Here is an 18,299-nt window from a genome sequence, read left to right as displayed (position 1 = left end):
TTGCTGCAGTCAGGGCCTGGGCTGAACAGAAACCAGAGGCAAGCTCCTCTGGGCCTGGGGGTGGCCAGGCTGATCCTGCATCAGTCCTAGCACAAGATGAAGGACACGGCCCTTGCCTGGGGGACACGAGGCACCTGGGAGGGCAACCCCAGGTGACCTGCATGCCTCTGTGGGAGGGTCTGGGGCTTGAGTCTGAGGGCCTGGCCTAACTCTGCAGCCACGCCTGAAGCCAAGGTCCTCTCGGCCCCTGGCACAGTGGGGAGTGACCTCGCTAGTCCTGCACAGAGTGCGGACTCGGGTCCTGGTGCCCAGACCGGGGGCAGGCACAGCACACAACGAGATCCCAGGAAAGGACACCACGCCAGACTGATGTGTGTGGGAATTCGGGGACAGCAGACAGGGACCCAAGGGGGCTCCCAGCTTCTGGCCTCCAAAGGGAGGGAGAGGTGGGGGAGGGGAGCCTGCCAAGTCCAAGGCTGGTCCTGTGCCCCTCCAAGGAGGTTCCTCGGATCCACACACCTCTGGCGACGACGCGGTGAGCTCCCCTTGGGACTCCCCAGCAGACGTGGTGGGGCTCTCAGGGCTTTCTCTGGGCCCTGTGGTAGTGGACGTGTCCAGAGCGGACCTGAGGAAACCTGAGTGTGGCCTGGGGTGGACCCCACATGGGGCTCCCCCCGGGGCTCCCCCAGCCCTGAGCCTAAAGGGCTACAGGCCAGCAAAGGCCAGGGAAGAACCAGAGCAGACCAGTCGTGGGGTCTCAATCCTTTATTGACCACTGGGATGAGGCCGAGGCCAGGTGCCCCCATACTGGGCTGGGTGTTGGGCGCCTCCACAGTGGGTTCTGCTGGGTGCTGGGGCCTGGGGAGGGGCAGCAGGCAGTCTAGGATTCCGACTCGAACATCTTCTTCCGGCCCTCCATGCCGGACTTCTCCTCGATGTTCTTCCTCCAGTCGCCCACGTCGCGCAGATCCCGCTCCTGGGGGTCCGGGAGAAGTCAGGCCCCGCCACCCGCCCTGCGGTCCCTCTGCGGCGGGGCCCTGGAGGAGCAGTCGGGCTCACCTTCTCCGTGTCCTCCTTCTTGACCTGCTTCAGGTTGGCCCTCAGGTCCATGCACACCTTGTGCTTGGAGCCCAGCAGGGCCTTCAGCATGGCGTCTGCAGACATGCGCACCCTGCGCAGCGGGGGCCTCTTGAACTTGCCCCTCAGGTCGAACAGCTTCTGGTTCATGTCCTCCAGCTGCAGGAGGGAGGTCCGTGGGTGGGTGCGGGCGCCCGCCTGTGCCCCGCGCCCCGCGCCGTGCCTGCCCTGTGCCGGTGCCGCCAGAGCCGGCCACTCACCTCCTTGCTGCTCTTCTGCACTCTCACCTCCATGTCGTATTTCTCCTCCTCGGCAGCGTCGATCTTGGCGTGCAGCTGCTTGCAGAGCTCCTGGGGGCAGGGGCGGGTGGCGTGGGTGGGCACCCTCCGCACCCGCTGTGGCCAGCTCCTGCCCCTGCCCTGTGCTCCCCTGGGGCGCGTGGCGCCCATACCTGCACTTCGGCCATGGAGCCCGGGAGGTGCAGCGGCGGGCAGTGCTCGGAGAGGTAGTTCTGCTTCTCCGTCTCGCGGCGGCTCTCTTCCTTCTCCAGCTCAGTGGCCGCTATCTGGAGCATCACACTCTGCGGGGTGGGGTGGCAGGCAGGCAGTGAGGGGCTGCGGGCGTCCACACCCCTGGCGGCCCCCGCAGCCCGTACCGACCTTCAGGTGCTGTCTCCGGGCCGTGATGGCCCTGTTGCGCTTCTGCAAAGCGGGGCGGAGGGGGCAGAGTCAGGCCGGCCAGGCCGGGGCTCCTGCAGGCTGCTGAGCCTGGAGGCTCCAGGGGCTGCAGGGCCCCAGGGCCTGCTCCCCACCCAGGGCCTTCCTCCAAGGACTCCGCGCCTGTGGCTGAACACTTTGCCTGGTGGAACATGTGGCTGGGGAAGGGGGCTGGGGAAGGGGGCTGGGGGATGCGGCTGGGGCTGGGCCGCAGAGGTGGGGGAGGCTGGGGAGGTGCGTAGGGTGCAGACATTAGAAAGAAGAAGTGATTCTCGGGCGTCCAGGTCCCGGCTGCACTTCCCCTGCCCCACCAGGCAGCAGGCAGCCACTTCCTCTCTTTCATCAGCATCTCCGGGGAGCGGGGCACTTTCCGAGTGGTGAGTATCTTCCTTGGGCCTCACGGCCTTGCAGTGCTGCCCGCTGACCTATCCTGAGCAGGGGTATGGCCCCTCCAGGTTTCAGGCTGACAAATGGGTACTTACCTCCTCACTGTCCCAGGAGGAAGACAGGAAAGGGAGAGAAGAGAGAGTTAGTCCATGCTGGTGGCATGTGGCCACAGCGTGGGGGTATCAGGGGCTCATGGGGCCAGGGTGCTCAGGGGCCGCTGCTGTGGAGCTGTGGGGACACCCACCCCAGTGAGGGGAGGGTGGGGGTGGTAGGGGCCCCATGCTGGTGCCACTTACTCCCCCATCCTGAGGTCTGGAGCTCGGAGCCTGTGGGGAGAGGAGGGGCGGAGGTGTCGGGCCTGTGCCACACGAGGCCGCCCAGGCAGTGGCGAGGGCAGCCCTCAGGCCCACGGCCCCCTCTGCCTGCTGGCCCCGGCGTGACCTCCTCAGAGGGCAAGGGCTTGGAAGAGTTCCCCAGGGTGAGCAGCCAGGGGCGCAAGGCTCCCAAGTGCCTGGGGCAGGGCTGGAGGAGCTGCAGCTGTCCCGAGGGAGGGGGACGGGCCAGCGCAGGTGGCCGCTCGCCGTGCTGTTATTTTTAACTCTGCTCCTCTTGCTCTGGACCCAAGTGCATGCCGAAGACGCCCCTGTGGCTGGGGGCTCAGGTCCCGGCATTGACCTGCAAACTCCTGCCCATGTCCCCATCCGAGCTCATCGGGGGCCCCCAGACCCCTGCCCCATCCTGGCTACCTCCCCAAACGGCTGCTTCTCACTCCCTGCTTTGTGAAAGCCCCCAGGGAGGGTTGCTGGCAGCAGCCCCCAACACCCTCAAGACCCTGACCCAGGCCGTCCTGCAAACTTGAGAAGCTCCTTGTCCGCTGGCCTCAGTGGGCCAGGCTGGGCCTCACCTAGAGTCTGGGCAGCAGGGCTGGGAGCGAGGTCAGGCCAGCAGTGGAGAGTAGGCTGGTGGGCCCGGGGGAGGGGTATAAATGGCCTCCCCCAGGCTGGGCCCCTGCTCAGAAAGGGCATGGAGACTTCCTTAGACCAATGGGGGCACAGAGAGCCGAGAGGCCTCCCCACCTGCCCAGGCCGCCTGGCCCGGCCCAGCCCAGGCACTTGCTGCTGGCCGCGTGCTGCCGTCCTGTCCAAGAAGTCTTGGGGGGGGGGGGGCGGTTGGGCTGCTCTATTTAGGGCTCAGTGACGAGTTCGAGAATCCTCCCGTGTTCTTGTAAGGAACAAGGACCCTGAGGACACTGGTGGCTTTGCGTGTGGGCCTTTGGGAGGCCCCAGCTCACGCATCAGGGGAGCCTCCTCCACCGCGAGCTTGCCCACAGCACCCAGCTGCCTAGGTCCATGTCGGATGCCCCTCGGACTCCCACAGTCCCTCGGAGCTGCTTCCACAGGGCTCCCTCACTGCTTGCTGGGTGGCTGCCCCCCACTCGAGTCCCAGGGCTGGCTGTTCAGGCAGATCTGCAAGCCCACTCCTGGGGAGGAGTGGACGCCCACACTCAGCCTCCTGGCCCTGACCGTGCGTGGGGCTGGGGTGCGACTCTTCCCTCTGCGTGACCTGCCTCCCGCCTGGTTGCTGGAGCAGGGTGGGGCCCTGGGTGAGCAGCTGAGCCGCCCCAGCCTGCGCAGCGCCTTGCCTGCCTGCTGCGCCTTCGGCTGACAGCTCGGAACATGCCCTCCACCCCAGGACAGCACAGTGCCGCCCTGGGAACCTTTCTCTGACCTGCGGGGGCTCGGGGCCCCTCTGCCGCCTGCAGGCCTGCGCTGCCCTCTCACCCGGCCAGGGCCCTTTCCCCATCCGCCCCGGGGCCCCACCCTGCAGAAGCACCGGCCGTGACTTGGCACCCTCTCTGAGTGGTGGGGCACGTGGCCCAGCCCTGAAGGCTCCCCAGCCCACGGGGATCAGAGGAGACACGAGATGCAGGAGGTTTGGAGCGCTGAAGCCCTCCAGATGTGCGGGGATTAGGAGGTGCATCCTGGGCCAGGGCTGCTCCCCCTGAGGCCCCCAAGCAGCTTCCAAAGGTGTCTACTGCCCCCTGCTGCCCGAAAGGGGGAGTCCATAACTGCTGGTCCCTGAAGGTGCCGGGTCCCCTCACTCACCTGTCCCCATCTACAACGCCCTGTTCCCACACCAAGTCCCTGCGGGACAGCTCCGGGCCCCTCCCATACCATTGCCAGCCCACCAGATGGGAGGTCCCCAACCCCCCGCTTGGACCTGAGCCTCTTGCAGGACCCCACCCCCACCCAGGGACCAGCCTTTGGGCAGAGGCTCAGGGCCCCAGGAGTCTGGAGAGGAAAGCCTGCTCCATCCTTGGGAGGGTCCGTGGCTGAGGACAGAGCCCCGCTCTGTGTCCATGCCCCCAGGGCCCAGCAGAGCACACGTGGTGGAAGAAGTTTATTGGAGAACGGAGGCTCCTGATGGTTTCAGGAGTGGGGCACTGGTAGGCGCAGTCGGGGCTGCAGGGCCAGGAAGCCATCCACCTCCCTGGCAGGCCTTAGGCGGTGCCACTGGGCAATGGGCCGCCGGGCATGGGCCAGCATGTCTGCCCAGTGCTGCAGGGGCTGGCCGGAGGCCCGGGAGCCAAGCAGCACCTTGCCCACAGGCTCAGCTCGGAACTGCAGACCACGGGCCCAGACGGCCAGCACCAGGTCCACGCTCTACACAGACAGGCAGCATGGGGAGAGGAAGAAAGGCCTGGTCGGTTCAGCCCTGCTGAAGGTCCTCCCCACCAGGCCTCTGCGCCCCAGCCCACCTGGACCTGGCTGAAGGGCACCCGGAAGGTGAAGGCCTCGTTGAAGTAGGGGGTGGCCGTGCCTCTCTTGGCAGAGGTCTTTCTCTTCTTCCATTTCCTCCGGTTCACCATGAGCTGGACCTTCACATAGGGCTCTGGGAAGACAGGAAGGGGTCGCAGGTCCCAGGTCCAGCACAAGGCTGCCAGCCCTCTCCCGAGCGGGCAAGTATGGCCCTCACCTGCCAGCCCTGGACTCAGGCCTCGGGCCTCCAGCACCACCACGGTCAGGCGGCCTGAGCTGGGGACGTACTGGAGGGAGAAGCAGAGCTCCCCGGTCCGCTCGGGCTGTGGACGTCAAGAAGGGCTTCGGCTGGAGGACTGTCCTTGCCGGGAGTTTGCCCACACTGCTCCACCCTGGGCCCTCACCTCTCCAGGCCCCGGGGGGCCCAGCTGGTACCAACGCTCCAGCACATGCTGCGGATCCACGGACCCCAGTGGCAGACAGAGCTCCCCGAGGGGCTGGTGCTCCGAGAAGGGCTTGAAGTCCAGCAGCCGCACCTGCAGTGTGGCCTGGGGCAGCTCTGCCTGCGGGACCTGCCAGCAGGGCCTGTGAGTCGGACCCTGCCACTCTGGCCCTGGCCCTGGCCCACCAGCCTGCCCGGCCCAGACTCACGTGGAAGCAGCAGGTCTCCTCAAACACGGGGCAGAGCGTACCGCGGTGTACCTTGGTTTCATGCCCATGCCTGGCCTGAGTGGAGACGCTGACACGGGCGTAGGGGTCTGCTGTGCCCCTGGCCCTCAGGTCAGCTGCCTGCTTCAGGCCCACCCTGATCTGGGAGGCAGCAGAGTGGGCTCAGCCAGGGGCTTTCCCAAGCACCCCCACATTGCCCACTATAGCCTCCTGAGCCTCAGAAGCTCGGGGCCTGCCGAGGGGCCCTCACCTCCTGACTCCCCAGGTCATACTCCAGGGAGAGCTGCAGGCGCCCCCACTGCCGAGGGTCCTCCAGGGTGCCTGGCTGCTTATCCACATCTGGCTGCACCTGGGATCATGTCCCCATCAGAGCCCTGTGCTCCCAAACAGCAGCTCCATGATGTGGGTCAAGCCTCCCACCTCCAGGCCAGGCTACCAGATGGCTCACCTCCTGAGCTCAGCTCTGCAAGACTGGCCAGTCCCCCAACCCCTGTTGCAACACCACCTTCCTCAAGAACCTGCTGTGGCTCCCCCTGACCCACGGGCTCACCTATTCCTCCTTTGTGGTGCCTTCCCTCACCCTTTTTACCCGTTTGCCTTGCGAGGAAGGCCCTCCTGCCCCTGCTTCTGGGTAGATCAGACTGTCCCTGGGGGCCTAGTTGATCCCTAACTCCCTGTGCTGCCCTGAGCTCCCAAGGCTGGACCTTGCGTTGCCCTCTCTGTACTGAGCCCGCATGGAGCGGGGCACCAGGGAGGCACAGGCGCCTGCTCCTACCAGGTGAGTGGTGGTGCTGCTGTGGGCACTGCCCAGGCCCACAGCCTCCTTGTCCCTGAGTTGCTTCTTGTGGCGGCGGCGGCGGCAGCAGAAGGTCCACAGCAGGCAGGACACAGTGAGCACACCAGCAGCCAGGGCCACAAGGACGAGTGCCCAGCGGGGCCCTGGGGCCAGGGACCGAGATGCCTCTGTGGACCCCCTGGGACCAGCTGGCCAGGCCATCCCCACGCCCTGCTCCGGGTTCCACACTCACAGGGCGTCTGGGCGACGAGGTCCGGAGTGAGCCCTGGCAGAGCTGTGGTGCCAGCTGGGGCCGGCGCGCTGGGGGAACCAGGTGGGCGCCCCATCTTCATGCCCTGCTGGCTTGAGAGAGATGGACAAGGTGGCCAGGTCACCTGGCTGGAATGGCCACTCAGGCTCCTGCCTGCTGCCCCATCTGCCTGCAGTAACTATGCTGGGGCTGCCTGGGCAAGGAAGAGCCAGGGGTGGCCAGGGACAAGGGTTCTGGGCGCAACAAGCCAAAGGGAGGGAGGCACGGGGCCTTGGCCGAAGCACCGGCTGCCTCAGGTCGGTCTCCTGGCTGCCTCCCCAGCCCCAGTCACAGCCACAGCCAAGCAGGCCAGGCGTCCCTGCCTGAGCTGGACCTTCTCCCCCACTACAGGAAGTCCCCCCTTCCAGGAAGCCCTCTCCCTGCCCCTTTCCTGGGCTCTGAGCCCTTCCTGGGTTCCCTGTTCATGGGGTGAGGGTTTCACCCCCTTCCTGCCGGGGCCCGCTAGGGTTTACATGTTCTCAGGTGGACCTGCTCAGAGGTGGACCTGTTCTCAGGTAGACCTGCTCTCAGGTGGACCTGCTCACTGTGGCCCCAGGCCCAGAGGCTGCTTGGCGCCATGGACATGGAGTTTTGTGGGGTCATGGGGGTGAGCTGGGGGTCTGGGGAGCAGGGCTGGCTGCGGGCAGGGGCTCGTTGGAGCAGGCCTGGGCCCAGGTACATTTGTTAGTGGGCGCCAGGCCAGCAGTGCCTGGGGATGAGGCGAGGTGGGGGCAGGCAGGGGCAGGGTGTAGCTGGGAGCGCCAGAACATTCCTCCACTCTGACGCAGCCCTGCCCAGACTCGCCTACCTGCCTGCCCCCACCCCTTGGCATGCGGGTGGGAAGGAGGGTGAGGTATGGCTGCCCCACCCTGCACCCCACCTGCCTGGGGCTGGGGAGGAAGCACACCTGGCCCCAGGAGCTTGGAGGACAGGTCCCCAGCTGGGGGCTGGGGTTCCTCTGTGACCCTAGGGAGGGTCCCCTCTGGCTCGTTTCCTCCCGCCCCCAGGGCAGTAGCCAGCCAAGAGTCTGGATTCCAGCACTTGAAGCCTCCCCACAAGAGCCCACAGGCCTCAGGGGCCAGCCCAGGGAGCCCCCCAAGAAATGACCGGTTTCTGGAACCCCCCTCCCTTCCCCTGCAGCACACCCTGGTTCCAGCGGTGCCCCCACACATAGCCTCGGTGCCTCGCTGCCAGTGGGCTAGGAGGGCAGCTCTGGTCCCAGAGGCTGAACAAGGTGGACCCTGCCAAGTGCTCAGGAGAGTGGACCAAGGCAGGAGCCATGCAACCCCAGGGCAGGGCCTGGGGTGTATGGGCTCCAAAAAGGGAAGTGAGGGTGGGGCTGGCTTCTGGGGCTAGACCTGCGGCACAGAGCACCCCACCCAGACAGGGACCCCTGCTGGGTTAAATGCCTGTCATTGCTCCTGAAACTCTTGATTTTTGAATAAGAGGCTGCATATTTTCTTTCCATGCTCGCCCTACAAATTGTGTATCTGGTCTATAATTTGTTTACACACCCCGATTTCATAATTTCAGTTCCTAATTTGGTCGGGGGCCCTCAGCCCACTGCCCTCCCTCTTGCTCCCGAGGATGCTCCCAGGTGGACCTGGCAGAGGCCCGCAGTCGTTGCCAATGGGTTGAGCAGGCAGGAGCCTCAGGGGGTCTCACTGGGTCCCCCAGGGTCCCTGGAGCAAAACGACAAGGTCCAAACAGCCCCCTGCTCCCTGTTAATTAGAATTCAAAGCCACCTTTTCCACACACAGAGGCTCCCGTGACCGCAGCAGCCTCCTTTGAGACTTTATGGCTGAGATCGCGGGAGAGCACCGGCAGACTCCATCTGTGTGTGCTTCTGTATGTCCGCCTGGCCTCCCTCAGTCCCTCTTGCCTGGGGTCCTACCTCCCTTCATCAGAGCGGGGCTGGGGTGGAGGGCAGGGATGGGCCCTGAAATGGTGGATTGGGGCTGCCGGTCGGGCAGGATTCCTGGGCTGGCCTGGTAAAGCCAGTCAGCAGAGGACCACAGGGGTTGGCTGGAAGCTGAACATGGAGGATCTTGGGACCCTGAGGACGCCAGTTGCTGAGCTGGGAGAATCCACAGGGTCCCGCAGGACCCCTGGGTCCCTATGGTGGTAAAGGTTCAGGCAGGCACACAGCCACCAGGTGGCGCCGTCTGCCCCACTGGTCCCCATCACTGGGCAGCAGCCAGCCTCCAGACTGGGCATCCAGGGGAAAGCACCCAGGAGCCCAGGGCCAGAGTAGCTCACATCCGAGAGTCCCACCCCATCCCAGGGACTGAGCCATCCTTGGGACAGCCTGGGATAGCGTCCTCCTTGAGAGGGAGTCTGGCCTCTCGTGCTGTTGCCTGAAATTAGTTGTCTGTCTTCTGTGGACCCGAGAAGAAAAGACTCTCTAGGGGACAATGCAGTTTTCCCAGGAGAGAGAAACAGGTGTCCTTCCCACGTTGAGGTCCCGCCCCCAGGCTCCCCCCCCCCCCCGTCCCTCTGCACCCAGCTCTGCTCTACCCTGCTGGTAGGGTTCCCCAGGCTGCCAAGATCAGCTCCCACTGTTCCCATCCCATCCCACCAGCTCTTCGAGGCCTGAGCAAGCCCCACTCCTCCAGGAAGCCCTCCAGGCTGCCAGCTTTGTGCTGGATTCCTCCCTGAAGTCCCTCCCAGGCAGGAACCCAGGCAGATCAGTGCCACTCTCTGAAAGTCCAGGCTGGGCACTTACTATTGATTAGTTAGGCCTGTTAACTAGTTTCCTCCACCACCAGTCAGCTGAAACTAGGGTGTCTTTCCGTGTGCCTTTCCTCCCAAAAAGCGAGATTACCCCCACGAGCCGCTGGCAGACCCCAGGCGCGTGGCCCCCTCACCTGATGCCCACCACTTCCCTGGCTGGCCGGCCTCAGGCCTTCCTCTCAGACCCTGGACACTAAGAGGCCAGGCCCACTTGCTGCCTGTGGCTGGAGCCCGGCGCTCCCTCTGCCTCGAGGGATCAGGAAAGCCCAGCGTGGGAGGCAGGGCTGCAGGAGCCCCACCTCGCAGCCGGAACTGCTGGCCCTCAGGAGCCGGGAAACTCCCCCGGGGAGGAAGGCTCCCCTTAAGCCCAGTCCGAGTGTCTGGGCTCCAGCCTATTTCCAGGGGTCCCTCTGGGCTGGAGAGGCGATGGGCCCAGCAGGCTGACCTGGTGAGGGGCAGACTTGGCTTGAGCAGTGCTGCACACCAACTGGGCTTCTGAGTCGTGGGGCAGACTTCTGGCCCTGCTGGCCACCGCGGCAAGCCTGAGCCGGGTGTGGCTGGGCAGGGGCTGCAGGGCACTCTGGCTGGGGCCGCCCCGAGCAATGCTGGGTGGATATCAGAGGGCCACATGGTCCTGCTTGGTCCTGCTGCCACCTGGCTTCCAGGACCAGAGAACATTCTGGAAGCCATCCTGTCTGTGCCTTGCCCCAGTTGCTAGAGTTCTTGGTTTCCCAAAGAGGGACCCCTCACCCGAGTGACTGGTGAGCCAGTGGCCCAAAGTCCTCACTGCAGTCTAGCCTCAGTGGTTGTTGCTTCAGTTGGGCCTGATCATCCGAGCTCCCCCACTGTGCCCTGGCCAGCTAATCTGGTCCAGTCACTCAGGTCCTAGGCCAGGGTGTCTCACCAAACCCCTTATCTGCTGCTGGCAGCTAGACGTGGCTGGTTAATGCTTAACGTAGAACCTGCTGCATGGGCGGGGCCCAGGCCCTGGATGCTCGGGCTGTGGGGTGGCTTGTCAGGCACTGCGTGCCTGTGTGGCTGGTCGGCGGGTGGGGCACAGGGACAGCCACGGGGATGGCCACGGGGACGGCCACGGGGACGGCCACATCCCTCCATGCAGATGGGTCTGGCCTTAGTCTGACCTCGCTGGGGTGAGAGGGGTTTAGAAGAAACTCAGCCAGGGGCCACCTGGCACTGTCCAGGGCCAACAGGGCACCTGAGCAAGCAGGCGCCTGTGCTTTGGGGGACTTGTGGGGCCCGAGCCCAGCAGACCAGAAGCCCGTGAGCGGCTCCCCAGCCTGGCTGTGTAGGGCTTTGTGCCTCCCCAGGATGAGGGCGCCTCCGTGGCGAGACGGCGTCTGAGGTTCCTGGGCAGGAAGGAGAAAACCAAACAGCGCTGGCAGCCTGCGCCCAGCCCCGCGGCCAGCCCCCCGGCCCCCGAGACGGCGGCTTGGCAGCCAGCAGCCCCGTGGAGCCCCTGGCGGGGCTCCTGGACGGGGGCTCTTCCTTTGAGGGCGCCTGGGGAATGTTTGAGGTTGGAACACAAGGCAGACACTGGCCGGGGAGCCGTGCGCTGCTGGCACAGAGGAGTGAGACGTGCCTGCTCGGCCCGTGTGCTCTCCGCCCGCACTGACCTCACTGTGCACCCAGCTGCCTGGGGAGCCCCTTTCACCTGGAGCCTGGGACGGCCTTGGGGTGCTCAGCTGGCCCTGCCCTCTGTACCCTGAGACCATTCTCTGTGTCCCAGCCTATGTGTGTTCATGCTCTGTTCACCTGGGGAGCTGCACCCCAACCTTCCAACAGCAGAGGTAAACTGGACCTCACCATCCTAGCCCCAGGGGAGAGTTTGCCCCGTCTCCTGAATATCTGGGGAGGTTACGCTGTAATCTGAGCATGTGAGGAACTTGTACCCCATCTGAACTTCTGGAGAAGCTGCACCCCATCTTTGGAGCACTGGTACCTGCTCCCCACTCTGACCGTGACGGTGTGTTCTGGTTCTTTGGGTACAGGGCCCATGTTCTGAGGATCCAGGCTTCCAGGACTGTGAACCCCACTCCTTGGAGTCCAGGTGACCTCATTTGCCTGGAGGTCTGGGGGCACGTACCCATTATTCACTGCCTGGAACCCACTCACCAAGTGGCTGGGGGTCTCTGTGCCTCCCCCACTTGCTGCATCTCCCAGGAAGATGGGGTACAGGGCCTGGGGGCCTGGGGGGCTCCTTCGGTAGGTTTGTGTGAGCCCCTCCACTTTATCCCAGGTTCCCTGTTCATGCTGGGACCCCTAGAGTCAGGGCCTCTGACCACTTGTGAATACCTGAGCCACGAGCCGATCCTCTGAGTGCCTGCACAGCCTGAGTGAGCTGCCCCGTCAGAATAGGGCTCTATTCTGTGGTCGCCAGGGTCCTGGACAGCCTGCGCTGGCCTGTGGAGCCCACTAAATCCCCCACTGACAGCTCGCGGGCCTGCATGCTGGGCCCAGGGCCCGGGGGCCATGCCCTCTTCCTGTGGTTTTGGACGCGCTGTGCCCGGTCCCTAGCACGGCTGTATGTGTCCCATTCACCCTTGTCTCTCCTCTCTGTGTGCCATTCATTAGCCTGCTGGGCGTCTGCCCACCCCAAGCGCCCAGGTGTCTGGACTGTGTACCTGTGCCCAGACGAACTGAGCCCTGCCCAGGAGTCCTTGACTGGCTTCCTGCACCAGAGAGGCCCAATGTCTGCACCCCATTGGTCTCAGTGTATGGGGCCGGTGCCCTGTACCCCATTAGTCTTGTCTAGTCCCTTTATCCCATTAGTCTGAGCCTAGTCCCTTTACCCCATTAGTCTGAGCCTACTCTCTGTATCCCATTAATCTGAGCCTAGTCTCTGTACCCTATTAGTCTGAGCCTAGTCTCTGTACCCCATTAGTCTAAGCCTAGTCTGTACCCCATTAGCCTGAGCCTAGTCTCTGTACCCCATTAGTCTGAGCCTAGTCTCTGTACCCCGTTAGTCTGGGCACTTGGGTCCCTGTCCCCCATTATTCTGGGCACCTGGCCCCTGCCACTTGCCGCCTTCTGAGCAGGGCCTGGTGGTCTCTGGGTGCCCTGAGTGCTTGCACCCCACTTTAGGGCCGTGACCTGGCCCATGTCCTGAAGAGACGGCTGGCGCCCATCACTGTTCCCTGACGTGTCTGCTGCCTGGACTCTGCTCACCTGGAACCAGGTGATCATTCACAGGACTCCTGCACCTCACTCGTGTGGACGTCTGGACACCTTGCACCCCAGCCTCAGAATGTCTGGGTGCTGAGAATCCCACCGTGGGACACTGGACGGCCACCTTCTTCCAGCTGAGGGTATAGTTGCCCAACCTCCAGGCTCTCAGCCACCAGCCTTCTGTGTGACCAAGTCCCACACCCTCACAGATCCTCTGGTCACCAAGGCTGCACAAGTCCTGCCCTCCCCTGCAGGGCTGCCCCCAAGCTTCTGGACACCACGGCCCCTCTGGGCCACCTGCAGCCTGGCTCCTGTTCCTGTGGCCCCTGCTCAGGCCCCAGGTTTCAGCCCTGGCCCCTCTGTGTCTGGCAGCCTGCTCCTCACTCCTCCACATCTCGTCACATCTAGGTGACCAGAACCTCAGGCGTCACCCACAGTCGTTGAAGCCGTTTCCACCGAGCATCGGGGAGCTGGAGCCTGCTGCCATCCCGTGTCCTCGTTCTCCCTTGTTGCCCAAGGGTTTGAACTGTGTGTCCCCACCTCCATCAGGGGCTTTGGCAGCCCGGCACCCCCAGCTGTCCCTCACTTGTCTCTCCCATGGGCCCACATTCCAGTTCCAAGTCCCACAGTGTCCTTGGTGCTGCTGCCCGTCATGGAGGCAGGCCTGGCAGCCCCGGAGCCACATCTACCCTGTGCACCTCCGTGCCCTCTGCATGCCTGGAGCCAGGCAGGCGACCTGGCCTCCTGAGCTCCGGGTCCGTGCCCCTCCCTGGAGGTCTGCAGCCCCCATCTGAGGAGCATCGGAGGGACGTGAATCCCATTGACCCAAGACCTGGGTGTCTTGCACCCCAAAACTTCAGTACCAAGTACTGGGTGACATGCCCTTTGACTGAGCACCTCCTCATCATCTGGAATCGGGTGCTATAACTCGTACCCCTCCAGAGCCCCACTCAGACGTCCCTGCGACTCACTACCCAAGTGCATGTGTCCCCAATGGTCCAGTCTCTGCACCCATTGAGTCCAGCACCCCCAGTCCCACATCTCAGGGCTCACCTAGGCCCCCGGCCCAGCCTGGGCTCCAGGTGGACATGCCAAGTTCCACTGCGTCTTTGGATGCCCCAGGCCCATTCAGGGGTGTCTGGGCTCGGGAGAGGCCATTCATCCCTGTCTCGGGACTCTGTGCCCTATTCATGCGTGGCCCTGGGCAGTCTGCACCCCGTCCGCCCCCATCTCCAAGACAGTCTGTCCATTGTCACCCCTGTTCCAGGAACAGCTGCCGTGCAGCCAGCAGGCACATTCCGGGGTTTGGCTGAAAGCCAACGCAAACCCCAGCATCGCTGGCACAAGCACCCGCAGCAGCAGGCGCAGGACGCCGAGGGAGGGCGGCCTGGAGGGAGAGCGGGACCCTCGGTTCAGGGGCATGCGATGAAAGCCTTCCCTGTCCACAGTTCCTCAGCCAAGGGGACGTCGGGGTGCGGGGCCAAGCCCCGAGACGGAGGCACGGCCTGGACAGCTGCCAGCAGGAGTGGCTGTGTGCGCTGGGTGGGAGGAATGTGCCAGATCCCTCCACCGCGGCCGCCATTTCCTGATGAGGCTGCCCACCCACTGCCGCCCAGCCAGGAAAGGGGGGCCCCCTGCTGCCAGACTTGTCAGCATCAGCTGGGGCAGGGGTGCACGATGGGGGTCTCACCTCCAGGATGCAGACCCCTGCCCCCCTCCAACACTGGGAAAGACCGAGGGAGGTGGGTCTCTGCTCCTGCACTCCCTGCCCACTGTGGCTCTCTAAAGGACGGCCCTGGCTGGGCCTCCCCGCCTGGTGATGGTTCCTGGGGTCAGAGGTGAAGAGGAACGAGTACATGACCCCCTTGTCCTGGGACTCCTGGTGCTGCATGCGTGGGGTGCCAGAGCCACTCAGGGTCCTAGTGAGACTGAGAGCCACACTCATCCTCTGTCCAGGGAGTCTGGGTAGCTCTGGTGGAGGCAAGGCCTGCCCTGAAGGTCGCCTCTCTGGGTAACCCAGGTCCTCTGGTTCAGAGCACCCTGCCCCGCGGCCCTGCCTGGCCTGCTCTCTGGGCCTAGGCTCCTGAGCTCTGGACCTGGTGCTCAGCGTCCCCCACCCTGCCCTGCTGCTCATTCAGGACCTCACCTGCACCCTCCGAGGCCGGCCCCACCTCCAGGCTCCCCAGGGGACACAGCCCAGAGGATGGACAAAGGAACCCTTTCCAAACAGGCTGGGGGTCTCTGGGGGCCAGCCAAGGCTTTCCCGAAACTTGACTGATGGGCCTGAATGAAGCAAAGCCCCATGGGCACTGGCTCGGCTGTGGGGACCCGCCGTGGGGACCCTGGGTGAGAGTTGTAGTGACATGCTATGGTCAGACGCAGGGGTCACAGGCTCGGGGCTGAAGCAGCCCTCTGGCCAGTCTCCCTGCAGCCCAGGGGGACCTGGTTTGGGCCACACCTCTCCCTGTCCAACCCTTGCTCAGGCCAGGGGTCTGAGTGGGGTGGGGCTCTCCCCACTGCCTGGCCAGTGGTGTGCAGGTCAGCAAGTCCCAGTCCCTGAACTGGCTGTGAGTGGCTCAGACTGGTTCCACATGGGTCTTCAGGGCCTTTGTTGGCCTCGGGGGTCATCTGAAGGGCAGTCACTGGCCCTGAAAGGTCTGCCTGGTCCCAGCCAGTACGCTCTGCCTGGGAGGTCACGGGCGGCGGGCTGTGCACAGTGTGGGCAGGCCCAGCCAGGCTCCCAGCTCCCCCTGCTGTCTGCTGGCCGCTCCTGACAGCGGCCTGACCTCGGCTCCCGCCCGACCCCTGCTCACACTCCCCTCCCGCCCGCCTGGCCAGCCTGGCTCCGCCCTGCCCTCCCCTCCCCTCCAGCAGGCCTTTGAGCGCCCCCTTCCGTACACAGTCCTCCAGCTGGGCCCTCCACCACCAGCCACAGCCGGGGCCCTCCTCCTCCCAGGGGGGCTGTCCTGGGCCCCTGGCGGTTCAGCGTCTCCGCCGAGGCTCCCTCCCCACAAGGACCGGCTCTCTGGGTAGAAGTCTCAGTGCTGGGGGGTCTGGGCTAGGCAGAATGCTCTGGACGGGTCCCCTCTGGGCAGCCCTCCCCCAGGACCCTCTCCTGCCCACGCAAGCTCTGGGCAGGGCTCACGGGGACCCCAGGACACCAGATCATCTTGGAAGGAGCTCTGGCCTTCTGATCCTGGATCTCCCCCAGCCTCCAACCCAGAGGCCTAGGGCCCCAAGATCAGGCTGCAGCACAGAAGTCACCAGCGGCTGGGAGAGGCGGAAAGTGGCCCAGGAGCATGAAGCCTTCACAGGGCTCCAGACACAGAAGAGCCAGGTGTGCTAGGCCAAGCTGCGGATGGTCTGCGGCGGAGAGGCCACCAGCGCCAGGGTGAGGGCGAATGAGAGCTGTCCAGCCCTGCCCTGGGCGGAGGCCGAGTGGGGTCCTGGGAGGGAAGTAGAGACTTGCGGGGAGCAGGCACATGGCGCATGGCTCCCCGCTGGTGGGAAAGTACCAGGCAGACCACCAGCTGAGGGAGTGGGCAGAAGATTAGGGGCAGGGACAGCCGAGGGGGTGGAGAGGAGATAAGGGTAGGGCGCCAGGGAGCCCCCCGCTTCCCTGGGTGGACTTGGTGATAGGGCTCCTGCCATCCACTCAGCGCCTCCTGGAAAGGCAGGGGCTGTCCCCCCTGGTGTGTGACACACCAACACGGGCACAGGACTCCCGGACACAGGAGCACACAGGACCGCATGCGCACAAGCAGGTGCACGCTATCTGTCAAAGCTGAAACCCAAGAGGCCATCCCACCTGCTCGGGGAGCCGGAAGAGGGTGCCTTTCTGTTCCCGCCTTGCTGCTTGCTTGGTGGAAACCCTCGGCCCACCACAGAAGGGATTAGTCTGGTTTCCCCGATGGCCACCAGCTCCCAGGCACCTGGCACTGCCCAGCAGGACAGCTATACACAGAGGCACAAGGACCAAGGCCCCAGCCCGGGAGCAGGTGCAGCCTCAGCTGGGCAGTACTCAGCAAGGCTCCCCAACTCCACCCTCACTCCTGACCACAGTCTCGGCCTTGGATTCATGCTGGGCACAGGGGGTCTGGGGTGGCCGGCAACTGCTACAGAACCAAATCCAGCCTCATCCAGCAGAATCAGGGAGAGGCCCTGCCACCCTCCTCCAGGCACCCTCTACCAGCACCACCCAGCTGGACAGGACCCACTCTCCGGCCCTTCTCTCCTCTGCCCAACATGGTGTGTCCAGCCACATGTGGTGGCTAAGGGCTTGCTGCCCACCTCCCCTGGACTTGAGTACCTGTGGCCTTGGCTTCTGCCCCTCCCCATAGGCAGGGGATGCAGAGACTCTCCACGGCCCAGGAGCCTGCCTGTGCCTGGGACACACTGCCCTCTCAGCCTGCCTGCCCAGCCCGGTCCCCAACAGCCACGTGGCCTCCCTCTCCTCACTTGTCCATTCTGAACTGAACCCAGTCAAGGGCTGGAGGTGCAGGGACCCCTGCCCTGACCCTGACCCTAGGCAGGGGAACCCAAGGGTCAGAGCAGTCCGGCTTAATGTGCAGCCCCTTCGGGAGGGTGCAGGGCTCAGTAGGGGAGAGTGGGGTCGGCCTTGAGCCCCCTGCAGGGCAGGGTCTTCAGGGCTGTGGCTCCCGGGTCTGGGAGGGGCAGAAGGGGAGCTCACTTCCTCATGCTCTGGAGTCACACCTGTCACCGTTTTCTTGCCAGCTTGGCTGTGTTGTGTTGTGACCTCCAGGGCACTGTGTGACCTTTTATTTCTGGGAGTCCCCGTTGGTGCCTGCAGGCACTTGGTGTGGCTCTGTCCGAGGCTGGGACATTTTGCACTTCAGTTCCCTCCTCTGTGACCCGAAACGGCCCCCGCGCCCACCTATAGGGCTGCTGTGAGGACAGAGTCGGTGCTGCTGGGGAGGTGCAAGGCGCACAGCCAGCGCCTGAGCATCCCTCTGCTGAGATGTCCACATCCAGGAGGCTCTGCCTCTGCACTGGGCCTCTCCTTGCATGTGGGTCCATCTGTCAATCACCCCACCTCTCTGCATGTATCTATCTATCCATCAGTTCATTCACCCAAACTTCCATCCAACCATCCATCCATCCATCCATCCATCCATCCATCCATCCATCCATCCATCTGTCCTTTCCTCTCTCCACCCACCTACCCATCTACCCATACACCTATCCATCCCCATCCCCATCTACCTATCCACCCAGCTACCCATCCATCCACCCACCACCCATCCACCTATCCATCCCCTTACCCATCTACTTATCTGCCCACCACCCATTTACCCATCCATTTACCCATCCATTCACCCACTCACCCACCCACCCATCTACCCACTCACCCACCCACCCATTCACTTATATTAATCTGTCCAGTCATGTCTGTCTGTGGTCCACACACCCATACTTCCATCCCACGTCCATCCTCATCCATTCATTCACCCATTCCTGCACCTCTGCATGTATTCACCCCACAGCCCTTCACCCACCACCCACCACCCACCCCTCTATCCACTCTCCTGTCGACCTATCCATTTTGACCTCCCTTGCTTTCCCCTCCCTCCCATGTCTGGCCCCACTGGCCCTGGTCCAGCGGCTCCTCAGGGCCCATTTCCTGGGCCAGGAAGTTGCTGCAAGCTGGTTATTTGTTACAAAGTCAC

The 18,299-nt window shown here is 64.3% G+C and overlaps 2 protein-coding genes across 14 annotated transcripts; both read right to left on the bottom strand.

Moving 5' to 3' along the window:
- Window positions 1–750: 750 nt before the first annotated feature.
- TNNI2 (troponin I2, fast skeletal type) lies at window positions 751–1,874 on the bottom strand. Its single transcript, XM_079105657.1, has 5 exons — window positions 1,737–1,874; window positions 1,529–1,657; window positions 1,338–1,427; window positions 1,060–1,236; window positions 751–976 (listed from the first exon to the last, which is right to left on the bottom strand). The coding sequence occupies exons 2-5, from the start codon at window positions 1,649–1,651 to the stop codon at window positions 881–883; spliced, it is 486 nt and encodes a 161-aa protein (XP_078961783.1). The 5' UTR covers window positions 1,652–1,657; window positions 1,737–1,874; the 3' UTR covers window positions 751–880.
- Window positions 1,875–2,056: 182 nt separating this feature from the next.
- Window positions 2,057–9,947, bottom strand: SYT8 (synaptotagmin 8). Of its 13 annotated transcripts, XM_079105647.1 has the most exons (9): window positions 9,561–9,947; window positions 6,637–6,742; window positions 6,384–6,547; window positions 5,859–5,957; window positions 5,591–5,749; window positions 5,344–5,511; window positions 4,939–5,262; window positions 2,477–2,506; window positions 2,057–2,282 (listed from the first exon to the last, which is right to left on the bottom strand). In XM_079105647.1, exons 2-9 carry the CDS (start codon window positions 6,734–6,736, stop codon window positions 2,280–2,282), a joined length of 1,047 nt encoding a protein of 348 aa, XP_078961773.1. In that variant the 5' UTR covers window positions 6,737–6,742; window positions 9,561–9,947; the 3' UTR covers window positions 2,057–2,279. The 13 variants fall into 13 exon arrangements, with proteins under 13 accessions (XP_078961773.1, XP_078961770.1, XP_078961771.1 ...); XM_079105644.1 differs by having other exon boundaries at window positions 4,939–5,072; window positions 5,157–5,749; XM_079105645.1 differs by having other exon boundaries at window positions 2,057–2,506; window positions 4,939–5,072; window positions 5,157–5,262; window positions 5,344–5,749.
- Between the last annotated feature and the right edge of the window lie 8,352 nt (window positions 9,948–18,299).

Source organism: Sciurus vulgaris, assembly GCF_902686455.1.
Source record: "Sciurus vulgaris genome assembly, chromosome: 11".
Taxonomy (NCBI): Eukaryota; Metazoa; Chordata; class Mammalia; order Rodentia; family Sciuridae; genus Sciurus; species Sciurus vulgaris.
This window is presented reverse-complemented; position numbering and strand designations above follow the sequence as displayed.